Here is a 20,964-nt window from a genome sequence, read left to right as displayed (position 1 = left end):
TAAGCCTTTCCAAGAAGAAACCCGTAGGTTTTTGGCTCCAAAAATCCTCACATAAACTCCTTTTTTAACTTAACAAAACAACCCATATATATATATAGTTGAAAAGAGGAAGCCAAACAGCCCCAAATAACTCCAGTCGAACCAATCAAGAAAGGGGAAACAGAAGGCCAGTAGGTGGCCTGGAATAGCAACCCCAGGGACCACATGGGGGAACAGGAATGGGCAACCACAGGGAACCGGAACAGCCAGCCACGGGACAGGAGCCAGGTGGAAATCGAAAGGCCAACATAAGAGGGAATGAACCTAAAGAAGCATTTATTACATAATAATGAGCTTAATATAGTAGAAAAACACAGCAGTTAGCCAAAAGGGACAGAAAAAACTGAGGCAACTAAGTCCAAACAAGGAACCAAATCATCCCAAAACTAAAGCACATTAATTGCCACCCCCCCCCCCCCTTCCTATATCAACACGCCTTATATCCGCTTGCATGAGTGTTAAATTGAATTATTTTCTGGCCATTGGATGATTGATGTTCGTATCCATTGCAACTCTTCCTACATTTGTTTGTAGGTAGTGTGTTAAGCTTGTGACGGGTCCCCAACAATGGCTCGTAGGGGTTCGTACTTGTTGCCTTATAGTTTCCTTTGTTTGTGAGGATTAATGTATTTCACCCATCATTGGGTTGCTATTGACTGCACAAATTAATATCCTTGTGTTTACTGCATATGGTATTTGTATGCGTGCGGGGCATGTCACCTTTTGCCTATAATCTTAGTGTATTCATATGCTTGTCAATATGTGCTGCCAGATGGGCTATGCTCGTCGTCCATTTTCTTATGCATGTTGGTTGGCAAGTTACTATTTTCGCTTGTATTTCTTTTAGCTTTCGTAGGAACTGCTGCACGTACTTGCGAGCTAGCTGATAACAGTTGTAGGGAGACTGGCATCACATTTCCATTGCTCACATTGTCGACACATTCGTCAGGAGTTCTCTGACGAGTCAACACATTCATTAGGAGTCTCCTCCGTTGATGATTTCAGGTTCTTTGCATAGACTTGCGAGCTTATTAGTGAGGACATTATGAGCTTCATATTGCTCATATGTAAGTTAAAGGTTTTGCAGCATCACTTGCAATCAGATTTCACGTTCATCTTATTTGTTACTTGTGGATGAGATTTAGGGACTTTCCTTGTCCACTACACATCTTTGCTTGTTCATTTATGTTTGTTTGAGTATGCAGGGTGCTGCTTCTTGGCACTTTATATTTTTATTTTTGATTGAGCATTTATTAGTTAAAAGTCTAGTTCTCTGTGTCATTCGAGTTTGATTTAAGTTTAGGTTCATGTTGATCGTTCAAGTCAAGTTCCCTATTAACTATTCAAGTTCTGTTCAAATTATTTGAGTTATGTTCACCGTCAATTGTTTGAGTTCAGGTCCCCTGTCACTGTAAAATTCGACAACCTTCCGACGTCTCCCCCATTTAGGGGAAATTCCAGGAGTCTGGGTCTCCCGCCACGTTAGAGAAAAGCGTGTATGATAAGTGTTGGATGATACCACGGCCGTAAATTTTCAACCCCACCACGTCAGAGAAAGGCGTGTATGGGTCTTAGGGGTACCTATTTGAAATGCGCAGTTTTTTTCCTGTAGGTGCTGAGACATCTACAGGTACTTATATTCGTCCCTGCCAAGCGCTTAGAGGGTCTACTCGTCTTTCCGTAGGCGTCGCACCGGGTTACCTTCCCACCACACTAGAGAAAAGCGTGTATAGTGTTACTAGATATTTCTGTATTTGTTATGTGAGGATGTCATTGTAAATTTACTCATTTTTATTTATCCTTTCATGTAGGCAAGATATTTAATGGAGGAAACGAGAGATAAGGGTGATACAGAGATTGACAGTACTTCCTGGAAGAAAGAACTAGTAGATGACCTTCCCCTACAAAAGAATGGGCGAGTCTGCTTCTTTGTTGCAAATGATGCATTCTTTATTATTTTTTGCTTTACTTGAACTGCTATTCCTGCATTTACCAGTTTTTTATGTTCTTTTTGCTGCTTGATTAACTTGTGAGCCCATAATCAACTTACTGTTTACATTCCTTTAATAGTTACAATGATGTTGAATTAAGGAATCAAAGTGGACGTTTTTAAAAAGACAAATTATTTACAATAAATACATAGTAACGTACTGGGTTCATCTGTTAACATCAAAATTCCCTCATGTGGATAATATGTCGCATTACTTTTGAAATGAGAGTAAATATAGCTCATTTCACTTAGACATTGCTTTATTAATATTTTTGCAAATATATTTTTTAATGAATTTTGTTATCATCAAAAGCATATGTTATCTATGTTAATGCTTTGACTCTAGATTAACCATATAACAATAATTTTTGGCCAAAAATTATAATTGCATTGGCTATTGAAAATGTTATTTGAAAAAAAAAGTTACCAAAAAGATCTAAAATGTATGGAATCCTTAAAATTACTAGCTTGGTAGCCAAACCTTTTAATGAACGGCTTCATCAACCATCGTCAGGCATTATTTTAATCTAAACTTGATTGGAAAATAGGAATAAAAAAAATATTTTCAAATAACATTTCAAAAAACATTTTTAACTAATTTTTTTGTCAATTAACATGAACTTGTATAATCCTGATGGGGTGAGCTAATACAAACCTATCTATCAATAAAATGTTACAATATCCACCCATATTTAGTATGCTCGATTAAATCTTCCACCATTATTAAAGAATATTTTGAGGGCGGGAACCTTTTTAAAGAAAGGGTAAAGTTAGTCAAAGCTGATTAGAGCTTTTGCTTTGATAGTTTTGTGGGGAAAAATATTGTAATTCGTACATAGCTAGATTGACCACTTCATATGCCTCTTCTATCAAATTTGTTTTTTTTTTTATTAAAGAGGTAAAATTGTTCATGAAGGTGTTTAGAGCTTGTGTTTTGATCTTCGTGCTAGGAAATTACTGTAATTACTACTTGCATAGTTTAATCGTGCGACATTTCCGGGATTAGAGTACCGTTCAACTCATTCTAACTCGAGTAGGTTCAAGGTAATTCATTAAATTTATGTATTTGAACTCTTCTACATATGTCTGAGAATGTTCTATGTGCATGTATTCTGAAGTGGGTCTCGAGGGTTTGTTTGCATGTCCTGAAGATATGAAATTTTTCCCCTGGGGCGCCACGGCTCCGGGGAAGGTGACACCTCAACACTGAGCTCTTTGAAAAATTGAACTAATGCAGTTGCGATATAGGCTCCCATAAGGAGTGCTACAGTGCTGGCATGATTGGTTGTCATGGCGCTCTGTGGGCTCCAAAAATTTGGGCCCGGCCTCCGCCCAATTGTATTCTTTTCTTTATCGGGGGAGTTTTAACAAAATAAGTTCCGGAATAAATTTTGGGAAGACAGATGGATTTGTAGATAAGACACTACCCAGAGATTTCACCCTCATTTTGTGAGGACTTTATGATATGAGTTCTAGTTTCCTATAGGCGCAAGCCCCTATACTTAATTACCCCTCCCGATAACGAGAGAGAACTTTCGATTAAGGCTAGTTGTCAATCAGATACGTAGTAAATACGTGTTATCTGGTATATAGTAGCAACATAGGTTTGGATTTGAGAATTGGGTTTAAATTTGGGCATTTCGAAAGGTTTGATATTTAAAATAGGAAATTTCACCATCTTGCACTTAAAGCGGATGGTGGGGGAATGGATGTTGGACCCGATCAAGATCCCATGGTTCCGTCATTCTGGGCCATCGTGGTCCCTGGTCTACTTAGTCAGAGGAGGTAGTTGACCCAATCTAACAGAAGGATCATTGTCGGCAGCCATGGGTTGCTTCGTCCAAGGGTACCTTGTAGACATGGGGTGAATATTTGTTTAAGGGGACAAATTTGAATCCACCTTATAGCTAAAAGAGGGCTTTGTGCCCTATCGATCATATCTTATTGACTCATATCTCAATGATTTGATGCCACTAAGGAGCGTATTAGCTTTGGTCATACTCCTAGCAACATCTTCTTCAATCTCAATAATGTGATATGAGAACCACCATCATTAATAAATTTTCTTTGAGAATCCAACCATTAAAACTTCAACGGATATTATCTCTTTTATCTTTCCTTAATTTCATGTTCTAATCATGTCAGAGATGATCTAAATTAGGTCTCTAACAAATATGAATGGGAAGGGCTTCCTTCCCAGGCAGGCTGTACTTGCAGACCTGTTTGTTATACTGAAAAGCTAAAGGTCCTAATTCCTAAAGAAAAAAACCCCACTCGAAGTTTGGATGCATATTTCAAGAGTGAAGAAAGTCATATGCAATAAAAAACGGGATGTAAAGTGCGTCTCTTTCCTTGGCCTGGTTATTGCATTGCCCTTTAGTGGCTCCTCATTGTCCTTGTCCTAAAAGTTTCATCATAGAATCCCTAACATAGAAAGCAGCTAGAATAAGATTAAAGATTCGTTTGGGACGGCTTTTTTATTGCTTTTTAAAGCGACTTTCTAGCATAAAAATTTTAATTTTTGTACTAAAAAACCGCTTTAAGAAGTAATAAAAAAGTCGTTCCAAATGAAGCCTAAAGCTCCATTTCTATAATTAGCTTCTAGGGGGGAGCTGCAAGTTTTTGAAGCATAATCATTTCTTGGAGATTCGATACAGCTGGGTTTATAATTGGAGGTAGTAATGATATTAAACGTTTTCTAAGATGGTAGTTACTACATAATGATGCTGGTTTGTCTGATGTCGTTAAAATTTGCATTATATAATGCTTATTACATGGCAGGCCTTGGTTGTTTCCATTAGTCTTCTTATAGTGGTTGGTAGTATAGCTTTGCGTTTTTTTTTTTGATTAACTTGAATTCCTTACAAAGAATTCTAGACTAACTCATTTCTTCCAATAGGTGGGATTGTGGGATGTTCATGATCAAGTACACAGACTTCTATAGCAGAGGTTTGAAGCTGTGCTTCAGCCAGGTGACTAATCTGCTAGGCTTATTTCTATGGGCTTCTATGATTATTAGATGTGGATACGTTCTTTATATATTGCACTACAGCACCTTAATATTTCTGTTACTGAAAAAAAATCCACATCAAGTTTATGATTGCCCTGCATTTGCTTTGTTTATTTGCAGGAGAATATGGATTACTTCAGGAAGAAAACAGCCAAAGAGATCCTCAGAAGAAGAGTTGAATAAAACAGATTGCAATTACTTGGATTGCTTCAGTTTACTTTGGATGAACTACTAGTCGGAGCAAATTGACTGAAGAAACAGTTATGTTGGATGTCTACGAATTGTATGATAAACACCTTGTTTTGGATTACTCCTACACAAGTTCGGAGAGTGGGGAAATGGGTTGGGCTGTGGCTGATTAACAGAGGCCAGATCGTTTTGTCAGGGAGATTCAAGATGCATTTTTATGTTTCAAGGACGATATTTAATAGGTTAGTACGATTTTTTAGCCCTCTTTCGCTCTCAATTATTTGCCGATTATGTTGTTTTTTATAGTATAGCAACTAAGGCTTACCAATCTTTTTAATTGGTGTATAGTGTTTTAACTAAGAAAATTTTTGGGTCAAGTTATTTTTGTCAAAAGTTTATTATGATGGATCTCACATCTATTTAATTTATTTTGATATTAAGGATGAAGATCAAAAAATACTTTTCTAAGAAGATGATATTCAACAAAGGTGGATGAGATATTTTGCTAAACTTTTTAATAAAAATTGTGAAAATAAGATTGACTATAGTGACTTTAGCACCCTAAATGAAAATAAAGATTTCTGTTTTTATCGGCGTATTAGTAAAATCGAAGTTAGAGAGGCTTTAAAAAAAATGAAGGGTGGAAAAGCTGTTGAACCAGGGAGTTGAAGGTAAACTTGAATTATGGAGGTCAACCTTAGAGTCTTAAGGTTTTTGCTTGAGTAGATCTAAAATGGAATATATGGAGTGTAATTTTAGTAGTAATAGACCTAGTGAGGGGATTGTGACTTTGGGCGATCAAGTCATTAATAATAAGAGATGTTTTAGATATCTTGGATCTATTGTTCAGAGTGATGGTGAAATAGATGGGGATATTATCAGCAGAATTCAAGTTGGATGGTTGAAGTGGAGGAATGCATCGGGCTTGTTGTGTGATAGAAAAGTGCCCCTCAAAATTAAGGGAAAATTCTATAAGATGGTAGTGAAGCCTACAATGCTTTATGGTGCTGAATGTTGGCCATTAAAAGAGAAACATAATATTAAGTTAAGTGTGGCAGAGATGAGGATGCTGAGGTGGATGAGTGGCTTTACCCTTAGAGATAGGATACGAAATGAGCATATACGTGAAAAGGTTGGAGTAGCTCCAATAGAAGATAAGATTAGAGAGAGTCTCCTTAGATGGTTTGGTCACATAAAACGGCGGCCTTCCAATGACCCGGTTAGGAGAGTAGAGGTATTAGATTTGACTTATGTTAAGAAAGGTATAGGCAGACCTAAAAAGACCTGGTTAGAAAATATTAGGAATGACCTTTCTTTATTAGATTTAAACGAGAATTTGACCTTTAATAGGACACAATGGAGAAAAAGGATTCATGTAGCCGACCCCACGTAGTCTCCTTAGATGGTTTGGTCACATAAAACGGCGGCCTTCCAATGACCCGGTTAGGAGAGTAGAGGTATTAGATTTGACTTATGTTAAGAAAGGTATAGGCAGACCTAAAAAGACCTGGTTAGAAAATATTAGGAATGACCTTTCTTTATTAGATTTAAACGAGAATTTGACCTTTAATAGGACACAATGGAGAGAAAAGGATTCATGGGCCGACCCCACGTAGTGGGATAAAGGCTTGTTGTTGTTGTTATTGTTGTTGTTGTTGCTCATATATATATATATACACCTGATGAGGACATCAGAGATCAACGGCTACGATCTTGAGTTATTTATTTATATGTTTTATGTACTAGTTTATTTTATATTGTTGTTTTTCCCTTTATACTCTTATCGGTGGTCATGTAGTGTTGTAGCCTGAAGGGCATTTTAGTCTTTTATTTCTTTTCTTTTCATGAGGCCTATTTATAGGGTAGTTGTTTTGTATTTTGGGATGATGATTTGATAATGAAATTTTATGTGTTTTTCTTCTTCTTCTTCTTGTGAGTGCACTAGAGAGAAGGGAGAGAGAGCTCGAGGTGAGCAAGAGCAATACCCACCAGTCGTTGGAAGAGTCCACGGCTCGTGGTTAGTTTACTTTTATCTTATTTGTATTTTCTTTCATCTCCTCTCTCCAAGTCAATCGCCGGCCACTTTCAACCTCCCCACCACCGATGGCTCAACCTCCCCCACCCGATTCATCTTCTAGCTCCACCACCTAAATCCCACCCACCAACCTATCCACAACCCGCCCCCTTCCCCCTTTTCCGCCGGACCTCTCATAATTTTCCCCTCATTATGATGATTTCAATCACCATAATGACTTCCTAATTTAGCTCAAGCATGAGAGGGAAAATTTGAATTCATGTGAAATTCATATTCAAAATTCAAATTCTTTCCATATAGGGAATTCCAAATTAGGAAAGTATTAATCATGAATTCAATTTCAAAATAAATCAAATTGGATTTATTATTTCCTTTCCTAATCTTCATCGCCTATTTGAAAACTCTCATATTTCCCTCCTCAATCCCCTCCACTCCTCATGATGCCGTCGGCCCCATGATGGGCTTCTCCCCATTAAATGTTCATTTAATCCCTCAACCTTATTTGAAATTTGAATTTAATTTCAAAACATTTTCCCTCCAAATCCACTTAAGCTGAAATTAATTTCAGTTTTCCAATTCCCCCTCCTCTCTCTTTCAATACAAGGCTGGCCCACCCCTCCTTTTCTTTATTTCTTTCCCATAATGACCTCCCAATCAACTCCTTAATTTGTATCCAATCAATTCATATTGGATTTGACTTTTCCAATCAGCCTTGACGGAGAGTTCTGGTAAGGAAATACTTCATTACCCTGCAGATGCCCCCCGGGAACACACCCCCCCCCCCCCCCCCCCCCCATGTCTATTCCCTGTAGGGGATTCCTGGATGCTTCCTGGAATTACAGCAGCATAATCCTCTGCTGCTCTGCTTCCCCAGTAGGCCCGTATTGCTGCCTAAGACTCCTCTGACGGGACAAACTGTTGTCCCACCTCCTTAGTTGATGTTCGGACTGCTGTTGGAAGTACTCTTAAGGCCAAAAGGGTTTCTCAACCAATACTTGCTGCTTCCTACAGTCTCCAATTGCTGTCCAATCAGTTTGGTGGCCATATTCCTCTTCCCTGCTGTCCAAGAAATCAATGATCACCTTCCTAAATGTGTCCAAGCCTAGAAATCGCTGATTACTCTTCATCTAGTGCCTTGGTGATCAAATTAGAAGCTTCGTATTCTCTAATTATTTAGGTAAACTCTCCCTAAAATCATTAAATCTCTTAGTCACTTTTCAATTGTGGTTTATAAATGATTCGTGAAGATTCTCGTCACTCTCTCCACTAAACCCTCTTAACTAGATAAGTTGAGTGAGGGATCTCCTTGTAGTGACTAGTCTTATTGTTAGTGTAGGGGTTTATTGTTGAAATCATTCATGTATGCATTGTTGAAATCATTCATGTATGCAATGTTAGATTAACTTGATTGTTTTCTGATCTTAACTTTTACGCGTGTGATTCAGCTTAAGCTTGTCTTACCGCTCTTAGTGTTTTATTGCGTAGTTTAAATTCACCATTAAGTTATAATTATTTATTCTAGGAATATTAAGTGTGCAAATTCATTGAAGTAATTCATCTTTGCATGTTCGTTCTACATCAATACCACTACTAAGCCTGCAGACAGAGATCTTTTGGGGTCTCCCCTCTTTTGATATCTGTAATGTTGTGTACAAAAGTTAAAATAATTTGTAGACTCTCTGATTGGTGGCTTCAAAATGTATGTCCCCTTTGTGGAGATCTTCGTAAAATGCTTCTCCTTTGTGGAGATCTGTCCTATAGGTTGCTACCAAGCCTAGAAGTCATTTCTTTTTTAAGTCTAATTCTCAAGGGAATCTGTTCTTGATGAGGACATCAGTCAGAGATTTTGACATGTGTACCGTCGACGTAGTCGTGGATCGACGGCTACGATTCAGAGTGTATTTTTTATGTATTTTCTATTTTATGTTTTATGTTGCATTTGAGTTTTCCTATTTTACCCCTATGGGGAATTGATTTTATGTTGTAGTCCGAATGCACTTTAGTTTTTTCGGTTTTCTTTCATTTAGGCCTATTTATAGAAGGCCTCTTGCATTATAATGGATGTGATTTTGATGAATGAAATTTTAGTTTTCTTTGCTTGATCTTTGAGTGAGTTCTTGAGAGGAGAGACCCTTGGTGGGTTAGAGCAGTACCCGTCAACCTTCGGAGGATTCCAAGGTTCGCGCCCCCGATCTTTTTTCTTCTTTTCCCGCTACTCCCACCTCCTCTCCTAGCCACCTACCCGCCGACCTCCCAAACCCCCTTCCCCTTCCCCTCCTCCCAAAACCAAACCCCTACCACCTGTTCGCCGGCCTCCAACAGCAGCCCAGACCGCCGGCCACAATCCCACCCGCCAGCCTCCCCCATCCCCTTCCACACGCCTAGCCGCCGGCCTCTTCCCATGACCCCTAAATTTGAAAATCAAATTTCAAAGCCCATTATTCCCTTTCCTAAAGTAGGATTTGGTAATTGGAAAGCTACCTAATGAGAATTCAATTAATTAATTGGGTTTTCAAATACTTTCCTATTGCCTAAACCTAAGAAAGAAACCCTTCCTAATTATTTAAATCTGATAATAAAATCAGATTTAATTAAGTACCCTATTTATTTCTTTGGGGCCCACTTGCTTAAACAAAATCCCACTCATCCTCAGCCATATGGCCGCACCCCCTTCTTAGCCTAATCCCTCTCCAAATCAAATGCCAATCATCATTAATACCCCATTAATACCTCCCCAAACTGCCAGCCCCTATTACCTTTTGGAATAAATTTTGAAATTCAAATATACTCTCCTCCCTCTCTTAGGAAAATCTAAATTCAAAATTCAGATTTACTAAAATCCTTCCCACACCTCTTTAAACTTAACCCAAGCCGCTCCTCTCTCTCTTTTTGAGCCGCCTCCCTCACCTACTCCCTCTCTTGGAGCATTATAACTCTTATGTTGATAAAAGCCAAGAGAAGCATAGAAGATTTTCCACTCTTCCCGTCAATGGTGTATGGCCGATCCTGAGATCTACCACGGCCTTGCTTACATTGCCCAAGGAGAGATAAATATCTTCCGATCACCTTTCTACGAATCGGATTGGGAGTACGACGATTCGGTGGAAAGTTACGTCAACCGAATCATCTATTGCCTCGGCGAGACGATCGAACTCCAACAACCTAGAGTATCGTGGGTTCTCTCCGGCCGACCACCCGTTCCTCCAACTCCGACTCCTTCTCCGGCGACTAGCACCCTTGGCATCGCAAGTCTTCTAGTGGCGTCTCTAAGTTTGCTTGCAACCTTCTTCCGCTAAAAGAACTTCAATCATGAGTGTGAGTGAGGGATTCCCCAAGGTGAATGATCTACTTATTAAATTGTGGATTCATGCTAACTTCGACATTAGCTTATTCATTTATGTTGTTGTTGTTTTGCAAGTATATTGTTAATCTTCATTGTACTTGATTGCTATTACTTAATTCTCTCACGGAGTGTTTTAAAATATAACTCGAAGAATCATTATCTTATATTCGGCAAAGTGAAGTTTATACTTTTAATTAAATTCCTTAATGCAATTCTTGTTCACCATCACTGTTTCGCATCAGTTCTTTTTGTTTGATCGATGACTGGATGGGTGCTTTCAAATTATCAGATGCACTCAAAAATAGAGTCTTGAATCTCCCCACATCTGAAAATATGCATGAAAACCATGTCATACGTATGGAGTTGATCATAAAACTCCAATATTAGATTTTCCTAAACTGCTGCCTGTGGATGAAAATTTTATTTTTTTCAAATAAATCAGCCTATTCTTCATGCTGATTTAATAAATGTTGGCTGGTGGATATATGTTTGGTTTAAGGGTTATTTTTATAAGTATGCAATAATGGCTTGGAAAGTTTTTAATTGACGTACTTAAAAACAAAGGATGCTCTATAATCTTAAGGCATCTCAACTGATCATCTATTTGTTTTTGTAAAAATCAAAATGACAATATTTTCAATATTTTGATAGAGAAAATATTTTTTCTGTATACCATGTTTTTTCATTACTTGACAGAATTGGTTGATTTTTTTTTTTGACAGAATTGGTTGTTTTTTTTTTTTTTTTTGTTGCTGTTCGTGTATTTTTTGTTAAGATTGTACTAAAAAAAAAAATCCACGGCCTTTTAAAAAGTAGTTCCATCTTTTTTGTTTTTTAACATGGGAATTTAGGGGCAGGTTCTTTATTTATTTGTTTAGTTATTTGGGCGGACATTTAGGCCAAGTAAGGCCAGGGCCCAATCTATTATAACTTTAGAAGGTAAAATCTGATGAAGAAAAAGAAGAATGGGATGGATGCTTTGCCAAGATTCGAAATATCAGTGATGCCTAATTTTCTGTTTCTATCATTAATATATAGTGTTAGTCTACAAATCGGTAGGGCTGTACGTACACATACTTTTTTTGTTTCACATAAATTATAAATGCTGTCGACTGTCGTTAATTAAGGAATTATAAATGCTATTTGCGGATTGGGGCTTCTTCGTCCACAATACATGAATCGAAAAGAGGAAATAAACCAAAATCTATGTGCTGATAGACTGCTTTCCTTTTTTTTTTTTTGCCGCCTAAATGTCAGAAAATTTGCTATCAGGTGAGTTAACGGTTTGGTTTTAATAAAAATTAATTGAACTCCTAATTGATTATTCCATTAGCTGTTTAGAGCTTAAAATGGGTCATTGTCCCATGACGTTGGAATCTCAATATTTTTGTTTTCATCTTCAGAACTTGTAATGGAATCGTTTTTATTCTTTCTTTTTTCTAAGGTTGCCATAAATTTGTTTTTATTTGTTTATTTGTATTCAGTAAAAATATGATGTATAATGTCAAAGCTTGCGATAATTGGTCATAAGAAAATGTAGGATATGATGGATTCTTTTGCCTTGTCTTCTAGTAAATTATATCATTTTAGAAAAAAAAAAAAATTCCCAACTTTGAAAATGTTATTTTGGTCAAGCTTCAAAATAAGAATATTTGGCTCAAATTTATTTTGAGATACGTTTGATATAATGTTATTATGTATATAGTTAGTAGAAACTGAAGCAAATTGAAGTGAAGTTGATAAATTAGGGAAAACACATTGAGCTGTTTTTTGTCAGTGAGTGAATGACTAATAAATCCTTAAAAGTCCCTCAGCACTCACGGCGTAGAAAAAATTATTATTTGCAACTCTGCATGGATGGTGTTTGATCCACGTGGCCCTTTGGTCCAATCGGGCGAAGCATCTGCAACTGAGTTTTTGGTATCATACTTTTGGCTTTTGCAAACATTTGTGATTCACAGCGGTCGTCTCAATGGGCCATAGGAATAACATATATGATATATGTGCGCATGTGAACGCAACATATAAAATCAGCCCTAACCACATTATTAATTTTAATAAACCCTAATCATATGAAATGAGTCATAATGCATTTATGTGTAATATGTATGTATGTCTGCTCAGCAGTATACAAAATGAGTCTACTTTTTTAATTATTATTGTATGAAATATCAGCCGTGCATGCATGCATGATCACAGGACTTGTAGACTCTTATTTTTGTAAGGTACTCTAATACGCATAAAATATATATCATATTACTTTTTGTATGGAGTATTTAATTTTAATAATTTTATATATTATCCATCAATCGTATAGATTTGTGTACAAATACAATAAAGGTAAAATGGATTTAATGCTTTACAAATTAGCATATCTTAAATGAATTTTGTAATACATAGTAAATAATAGTTTCAATTAAAAATACAAACAACTCTAAAGTTTATAAAAAAATAATAATAAATAAATGAATCGAGGTGTTTATAACTATATATGGTCATTATATGCATAGATGTCAAAAAATAATTTTGTAATGGTCGTGAAAAATAGTGCGACATCGTGATATTAAAAAAATGGGGCTGAAAGATACAAAGACATAACATAATAGACCTTTGAATGACGCTTCAATTCAATGAAAGGTAGGAATCGGGCTGTGCTGAAACTTCAATTCTTCTGCGCCTTCACTGCGCGCAGAGAAAATCAATGTTTGTCTGCCCGATGACGATTATTCAATAATGACCATTTTCTTTTTCTTTTAATTATCTTCGTTGTTAATATTTTCACCGCACGTTTTTTGGCGGGCACAAATTAAACCTTTCTTTCTTTCTCTCCGTTTCTTCAATTTCCTTCCCTTCCAACAGGTAACAAGCTTTTGTCCTTTTTCATTTATTATCCATCACCTTTCCAATACACGACTATCCTCTCCTTGAATCTCCTCTCCTGATTCCTCAGACGCCCAGACGGGACGAGGACGTGCCCGCCACTGGAGGAAACCCATCGGCACCGGTAGCGGCGACCATGTCCTTCTCCATCTCCGCTTTCACCTGCTCTCCTCCGCCCGGAGCCACCGTCGGCAAGTTGCTCTACTTCGTTTTCCTTTCACCGTGTCCGCAGCGCGCTCTCTTCTCCCTACTCGACCTCCTCTTCCTTCTCACCCTCCTTCTCTTCGTCATCCAGAAGCTCCTCTCCCGCCGCCACGAATCTAATTCGGACGCCGCCAAGCCACTTCTCCCCACCTCCTCCGCCGTTCGCACGACATGGCGCTTCAACCTCCCCTTGGCCATCTCCTCCATCCTCGCCGCAGCTTTCCTCGTCCTTCTCGTACTTGCCCTTGCCCTCGATAAATCTTCCCCGTTCTCCTGGCGCCTTCTCCAATCAATCTTCTTCTCTTTCCAGTTCCTGTCCCATCTCGCCGCTGCTGCCGTCATCGCCCACGAGAAGCGATTTCGCGCAATCTCCCATCCACTAACACTCCGCCTCTTCTGGATCTTCTCCTTCCTACTGTCAATCCTCCTAACCGTCTCCGCAGTACTCCGCCTCTTCTCTTCATCCGCCAACTTTCCAGATGGCATCGCCTCCCTCGTCTTCCTTCTCTTCTCCGCCGCCCTTCTTGTCTTCGCTCTCTCCCCTTCCACCGGTTTCCATTCCCAGCTCTCTTCTTCATCCCCGTCAAGTACAGGAGACAGCAACTTATCGGAGGACTCCGAGTCGAAACCGAACGTGACCGCGTACACCACCGCCTCCCTTCTCTCCCGCCTGACGTGGAGCTGGATGAACCCCCTTCTTGCCAAAGGCTACAAATCCCCCCTCAAGCTGCAGGACGTGCCTTCCCTCGCTCCTGAGCACCAGGCTCAGCGGCTCTATAATCTCTTCAACTCTCATTGGCCTCGCCCCGCCATCAAATCCCATCACCCCGTCCGCACCACACTGCTTCGATGCTTCTGGCCGCAGCTGCTACTCACCGCCTCGCTCGCCGTCCTCCGTCTCTGCGTCATGTACGTCGGTCCCACTCTCATCAACCGCTTCATTGACTTCGCCTCCGGCCGCCGTTCATCCATCTACGAGGGCTATTACCTCTGCCTCACCCTGCTTGCCGCCAAGTTCGTCGAAGTCCTCTGCTCTCACCATTACAACTTCCACTCGCAGAAGACCGGTATGCTCATCCGCTCCACTCTAATCACCACCCTCTACCGCAAAGGCCTCCGCCTATCCTGCTCCGCCCGCCAATCCCACGGACTCGGCATGATCGTCAATTACATGGCCGTCGACGCCCAGCAGCTCTCCGACATGATGCTTCAGATCCATTACATCTGGCTCATGCCTCTACAAGTAGGCGTGGCCCTTGCCCTTCTTTACGTCTACCTCGGCCCCTCCGTCACCTCCGCGGTCGTCGGCATCATCGCCGTGATGGTCTTCGTAGTCTTTGGCACCAGGCGTAACAACCTCTTCCAGTTCTCCCTGATGGGTATGCGTGACAAGCGCATGAAAGCCACAAATGAGATGCTGAATTACATGCGCGTCATCAAGTTCCAGGCCTGGGAGGAGCATTTTAACAAACGAATACAGGGCTTCCGATCCGAGGAGTTCGGCTGGCTCTCCCGCTTCATGTACTCCATCTCCGGCAACATCATCGTGCTCTGGAGCGCACCGTTGGTCATCTCCTCCCTCGTATTTGGTACTTGTATTGCCGCCGGCGTTCGTCTCGACGCCGGAATCGTTTTCACCGCCACCTCTTTTTTCAAGATCCTGCAGGAGCCTATGCGCAACTTCCCCCAGGCTCTCATCTCGGCCTCACAGGCTATGATCTCGCTTGAAAGGCTCGACGCCTACATGACTAGCGGCGAGCTCGACGAGGGCGCCGTCGAGCAGGTGTTGAGCGGCTACGCAGTCGACGCTCCCGCAGTGGAGGTTTGCGAGGGGACCTTCGGATGGGAGGATGACGTCAGCGCCGACACAGCGTGGCTTAAACGCGTGAACGTCCGGATCCCACGCGGCGCTGTCGCCGCCGTCGTCGGCACAGTCGGATCCGGCAAGTCATCATTTCTATCGTGCCTAGTCGGCGAGATGCATCGTATTTCCGGAAAGGTAAAAGTTACTGACCGTCCGATCGTCGCCGTATAATGCGTAAGGTCGCCGCTTACTAATAATAATTTAACAAACTCTTTTAGAGAAGGGAAATTATGTGCGTCGCGACAATGTTACTTATCCACTTGATTGTCCTTTGTGTTTCTTCATCAACTGCAGAACTGCAATTAAATATTTTAATCAAAATATTTAACACATTGGGAAAAAACTCTTTCACCTCTCTATCGGCTCTTAATCAAGCATTCCTTCGAAATTACACTCTATTATACTACTCTTTCCCTCCCCTAAAAAGAATATAAATAAATAAGAGAGCCAAGTCAACATATAAGAAAAACAAAAAAGCAGTTGTATTCTAATTGACTACGTTTTTGTATTTTGCTTGTTCTCTTTTGTAATAATGGAGTTTTAAATTTTTAGATCACCCAGTCATTACTCATTTTCAGTTGCTCAATTCATATTTGATGATTAGAATTGAATTTGTTATTATTCTACCTTTTTTTTTTTTTCAAAATGACTTTATGGTTTGATTCAATTATCAGCCATGTAAAATGAATTGTACGTGTGACTCAAGTTTGGCTAATTCATCAAGCTGTAGAAGTTCTAAACCCAGCTAGCTGATAGTGTTTGTTTTGAAAGAGGGGAGATTAATTATTGGATTATTTTCTCTTTTATATCATTTATGGTTTTGGTATTTTATTTTGGGTTTTGAATGCTAAATCTTTAAGATCATGAGCGCAATCATCAAGTTTCAAAAATATTTGGTGATCTTGAAGGCTACTGTGAGTTAAAAAGCCTCCAAATATCATTGTGGATGAGAGCGCTTATATGTGACAAAGCATGTAAGGCCCACATATGCTTTGACAATTAATAATACAATTCTCATTATAAAAAAGGTGGGTTTTTTTATTTCTAAGAAGAGTAGAATGCAAACTATTGAGATGGGGAAAATTAGGAATAGTGATCGGATTCTTCATGCTATAAATTCCTAAAACAAAAACTATTTCCATGATCAATTTAAGAAGATCTGAATCCGTATGTATAATTTAATTTATCCAAATTTTGGTTCATTTGTGATTTTGTCCCCCCCCTACCCTATTTTTACATTTTAAATTTTATCTCAGGTTAGGGTCTGTGGAAGCATGGCTTATGTGGCACAGACAGCATGGATACAAAATGGAACTATTCAGGACAATATTTTGTTTGGTCTGCCTCTAAACCAGCAAAAGTATAAGGAAGTGATCCGTGTATGTTGTTTGACGAAGGATTTGGAAATGATGGAGTTTGGAGACCAGACTGAGATAGGAGAGAGAGGAATCAATCTCAGTGGCGGTCAGAAGCAGCGCATACAGCTAGCCAGGGCTGTTTATCAGGATTCAGATGTATACCTCCTCGATGATGTCTTCAGTGCCGTTGACGCTCACACTGGCTCAGAGATCTTCAAGGTAAAATTTCATGCTTTTTTTAACTTAACTAGATGAACATCAAATTTCTTCTTACCGATATACTGAATAGACCAGTTATTCAGTATCGCATTAATTTTTCATCATTTCGCAACATTCTAGATATGATTTGACTTATCATTGCTATATATTGTTTGTGGTGCGATTGTTTTGAGAGCTACTACTTGATTTGCCATTCCTGGGGTTTAGAATTTTTATATCCTTGTGAAAATATGTCAGTGAATTATCCTGCAGTTTTCAATGGAATCTTATTGTAAAACCACTCAATTCTCTCTGCAGGAATGCATAAGGGGTGCTCTCAAGGACAAGACAGTTATACTTGTTACCCACCAAGTTGATTTTCTTCACAATGCTGATCTTATTTTGGTATGCGATATAATATCACTCCTTTAAAGTTGTATTGACATACTGATCTGATTAAAATGTTACAGTAAACTTATGTCCATGTCAGCGAATTAATCGGATAAACCTTGTTATATTTATCTCTTTTTTGAGAGAAACGGTACCCTGATTATTCTAAACTTCATTGAACTTTTTCTTTTTTATTGAATCACCAACATATTATTTCCTTATGTGATCATCAAAACACGAGCAGGTATTGACATTAAAATGCAAATGCTCATTGGTAAAAAATTAACATTTCCATTTTGTTTCACATATAAACTAATGATCAGCGAATTAGTTGATGCTTATAACTAGTTTCAACTATCATTCACTTATCATATATGCCACTAAAATCTAATGTCTACAAAATGGGTCAGGTTATGCGAGATGGGATGATTGTTCAATCTGGAAAGTACAACGAAATACTAAATGCTGGTGCAGATTTTGCAGCGCTTGTTGCCGCACATGATAGTTCTATGGAGCTAGTAGAGCATGGCCCTCCCGAGCAAGTGAGAATGGATTCTCCATCCAAACAAGGTGACCAAACCATCACGAATGATGAGAAGTCAAAGGACGAGTCTTCTGTAATCTCGCCTAAGACTGAGAAGAGTTCAGCTAAGCTTATCAAAGACGAGGAAAGGGAGACTGGAAAAGTCAGTTTGAACGTGTACAAAACCTACATTACCGAGGCTTGGGGATGGTGGGGGGTCATTGCTGTTTTGATTGTTTCACTGCTGTGGCAAGGGTCTTTGATGGCCAGTGATTATTGGTTGGCATTATCAACTTCTGCAAATAATGCTTCTTCATTCAATCCCTCACAATTTATTGAAGTTTATGTGATTATAGCTGTAATTTCTGTAATCCTAGTCGCTGGGAGGTCCTTTCTTGTCACTTATTGGGGGCTGAAAACTGCCCAAATCTTTTTCAAGCAGATCCTGAACAGTATCTTGCATGCACCTATGTCGTTCTTTGATACCACTCCTTCAGGAAGAATTCTTAGTCGGGTATTGCTTTTGCCTAGATTTTGATTGTTCATATTGTTTAAACCCTAAACTTTTTATATACCAAGAGAATTGAAATTGAAGAGTTATTTTGTGTGTGTGTTTTTTCTTTTTTTCATTGTTTATCTTTCTTTCCCCCTTGGAGCTGATCAGAATAATTTTTTTTTTTTTAATTCAGGCATCTTCAGATCAAACAAATGTTGATCTGTTCCTCCCTTTCTTTGTGGGATTGACCGTTTCAATGTACATTACTGTACTAAGCATTCTGATAGTCACCATACAGGTTGCTTGGCCAACACTTTTTTTCATAATTCCACTTGCATGGCTCAACGTCTGGTATAGGGTATGATATTTGTCTTCATTTTAGAGTTGAGCTTTGATGACATTAATTTGATTGATTAAACTTATAATTTTAAATCCCTTTGATTGCAGGGTTACTATCTTACAACATCTCGAGAGTTGACTCGTCTTGATTCAATAACAAAAGCGCCCGTCATCCATCACTTTTCAGAAACCATTCAGGGCGTCATGACAATCCGCTGTTTTAAAAAGGAAGAAAGATTTTCTCAAGAAAACATCAACCGAGTAAATGCGAGCTTGACTATGGATTTTCATAACAACGGTTCCAATGAATGGATGGGATTTCGGTTGGAGTTAATTGGAACTGTCATTTTATGCATATCTGCTCTGTCAATGGTTATGCTTCCCAGCAATTTTATCAAGCCAGGTACCCCTTTATTTTTTTGAGGGTATATTGCGAACATTTTAAAAGTTTGTAATTAAAAATAAAAATATTTTTTTTATTATGTTCGTTACATCAGTAGTGATAATCTGGTCTGAACCAGAATCTCAATTTGCGAACTCACTTTTTTTTTTTTTTTTAATTCCTTTGACGCAGAGTATGTTGGTTTATCCCTTTCCTACGGTCTCTCTCTCAATTCTGTGCTTTTTTGGGCAATTTGGATAAGCTGTTTCTTAGAAAATAGAATGGTTTCAGTAGAGAGATTAAAGCAATTTAGTAGCATTCCTCCGGAAGCACCGTGGAGGATAAAAGACCGTCTGCCTTCACCAAACTGGCCCACTCATGGAGATATTATTCTCAGAGATCTGAAGGTTAAACTACTGAGTTATTTTTTTTTTTTTTCCTTAATATATGAAGAACTAATTCTTTCCTTTGAGGACATACCTGAGTGATTCTCAATAAGCTTGTTCGTACAGGTTAGATATCGGCCAAACACTCCTCTTGTTTTGCATGGCATCACGCTTGACATTCATGGAGGGGAGAAAATAGGAGTTGTTGGCCGAACAGGGAGCGGCAAATCAACTTTGATTCAAGCTCTTTTCCGAATTGTAGAACCATCTGGAGGGAAGATTATCATTGATGGAATAGATATTTGCATTTTGGGTCTTCATGATCTAAGGTCCCGCTTTGGTATAATTCCTCAAGAGCCTGTTCTATTCGAAGGAACAGTGAGGAGCAATGTTGACCCAGTTGGACAATATACAGATGATGAAATATGGCAGGTAAGGATTGATGAGTGGATACTCTCATCATTCAGCTAGTAGTAGTAATAGATTTAAAAAAGTAACCGTTAATTCACAGATGAGAATATTTTTCTTTTTCTAGAGCCTGGAACGGTGCCAGCTGAAACAAGCAGTGGCGGCAAAACCTGAAAAGCTTGATGCTTTAGGTACATAACCTGCTCTTACATCTTGTGACTCAAGAGTGATCCTAATTGCTCTATAGATATTTATATCATCAACATCATTGTGCTCTATTCGAGAGTTGTTTCATCTCTAATTCGAATTGCAAATCTTCAGTGGTCGATAATGGTGAGAATTGGAGTGTGGGTCAGAGGCAACTTTTTTGCTTGGGCCGAGTTCTGTTGAAGAAAAGCAGAATCCTGTTCATGGATGAGGCAACTGCTTCGGTTGATTCTCAGACCGATGGGTTTATCCAGAAAATCATTCGAGAAGACTTCTCAAATTGTACAATTATAAGCATCGCTCATAGAATTCCTACCGTCATGGATTGTGACAGAGTTCTGGTTGTAGATTCAGGTTAGCACTTCAAAAACTAAAATTTACTGATATATATATCCTTTTGTATATGGAAATTAATTTATGGGTAAAATTTTGCACAGGATTGGCAAAGGAATTTGACTCACCGACAAATTTAATTGAGCGGCCCTCTCTGTTCGGAGCATTGGTCCAGGAGTACGCCAACCGCTCCTCTGATCTGTAATGCTGAGAAGAATGTAAGTTATTGCAGAGTTTATTAAGCAGCAGATTTGTATATCATCATTTGTTTTGGAATTGGAAGTGAAATAATCTGCTGGAAGACGCTGAAAGAGAGCTGCTATCTTTGTTTCATTTCACAAAGTAAAAGAGTTTTTGATTAGTTCTAAATAATGATAGGCCAGTTGAGAA

At 39.0% G+C, this 20,964-nt stretch overlaps 2 protein-coding genes across 4 annotated transcripts in view; both read left to right on the top strand.

Moving 5' to 3' along the window:
• LOC110103976 (ubiquitin-like-specific protease 1A) overlaps positions 1-5,605 on the top strand; it is a 48,906-nt gene extending 43,301 nt beyond the window's left edge. For 2 of the 3 annotated variants that reach the window (XM_020832886.2, XM_020832888.2), the window contains exons 7-9: positions 1,851-1,954; positions 4,929-5,001; positions 5,160-5,605. In XM_020832886.2, coding sequence (XP_020688545.1) covers positions 1,851-1,954; positions 4,929-5,001; positions 5,160-5,222 — 240 coding nt within the window. In that variant the 3' untranslated portion in view covers positions 5,223-5,605. Of the gene's footprint in view, positions 1-1,850; positions 1,959-4,928; positions 5,002-5,159 lie in introns of all 3 variants that reach the window. The other variant, XM_020832887.2, reaches the window with a different exon arrangement.
• Positions 5,606-13,321: 7,716 nt separating this feature from the next.
• On the top strand, positions 13,322-20,964 carry LOC110103957 (ABC transporter C family member 14). The gene is made up of 11 exons (XM_020832864.2): positions 13,322-15,689; positions 16,811-17,131; positions 17,429-17,515; positions 17,911-18,537; positions 18,713-18,877; positions 18,967-19,261; positions 19,433-19,647; positions 19,753-20,058; positions 20,162-20,225; positions 20,356-20,595; positions 20,679-20,964. Exons 1-11 carry the CDS (start codon positions 13,623-13,625, stop codon positions 20,777-20,779), a joined length of 4,488 nt encoding a protein of 1,495 aa, XP_020688523.1. The 5' UTR covers positions 13,322-13,622; the 3' UTR covers positions 20,780-20,964.

This window comes from Dendrobium catenatum, unplaced genomic scaffold (genome assembly GCF_001605985.2).
Source record: "Dendrobium catenatum unplaced genomic scaffold, ASM160598v2 fragScaff_scaffold_142, whole genome shotgun sequence".
Lineage (NCBI taxonomy): Eukaryota > Viridiplantae > Streptophyta > Magnoliopsida > Asparagales > Orchidaceae > Dendrobium > Dendrobium catenatum.
The sequence above is the reverse complement of the archived record's forward strand: the minus strand, read 5'-3'. Positions and strand labels throughout refer to the sequence as shown.

Excerpts from the sequence above, each read along its gene's own strand:
- LOC110103957 (XM_020832864.2), top strand. The coding sequence starts at position 13,623 with ATGTCCTTCTCCATCTCCGCTTTCACCTGCTCTCCTCCGCCCGGAGCC. Across the intron at positions 15,690-16,810 it reads TGCATCGTATTTCCGGAAAG|GTTAGGGTCTGTGGAAGCAT; the intron begins GTAAAAGTTACT and ends ATTTTATCTCAG. Across the intron at positions 17,132-17,428 it reads CTGGCTCAGAGATCTTCAAG|GAATGCATAAGGGGTGCTCT; the intron begins GTAAAATTTCAT and ends TTCTCTCTGCAG.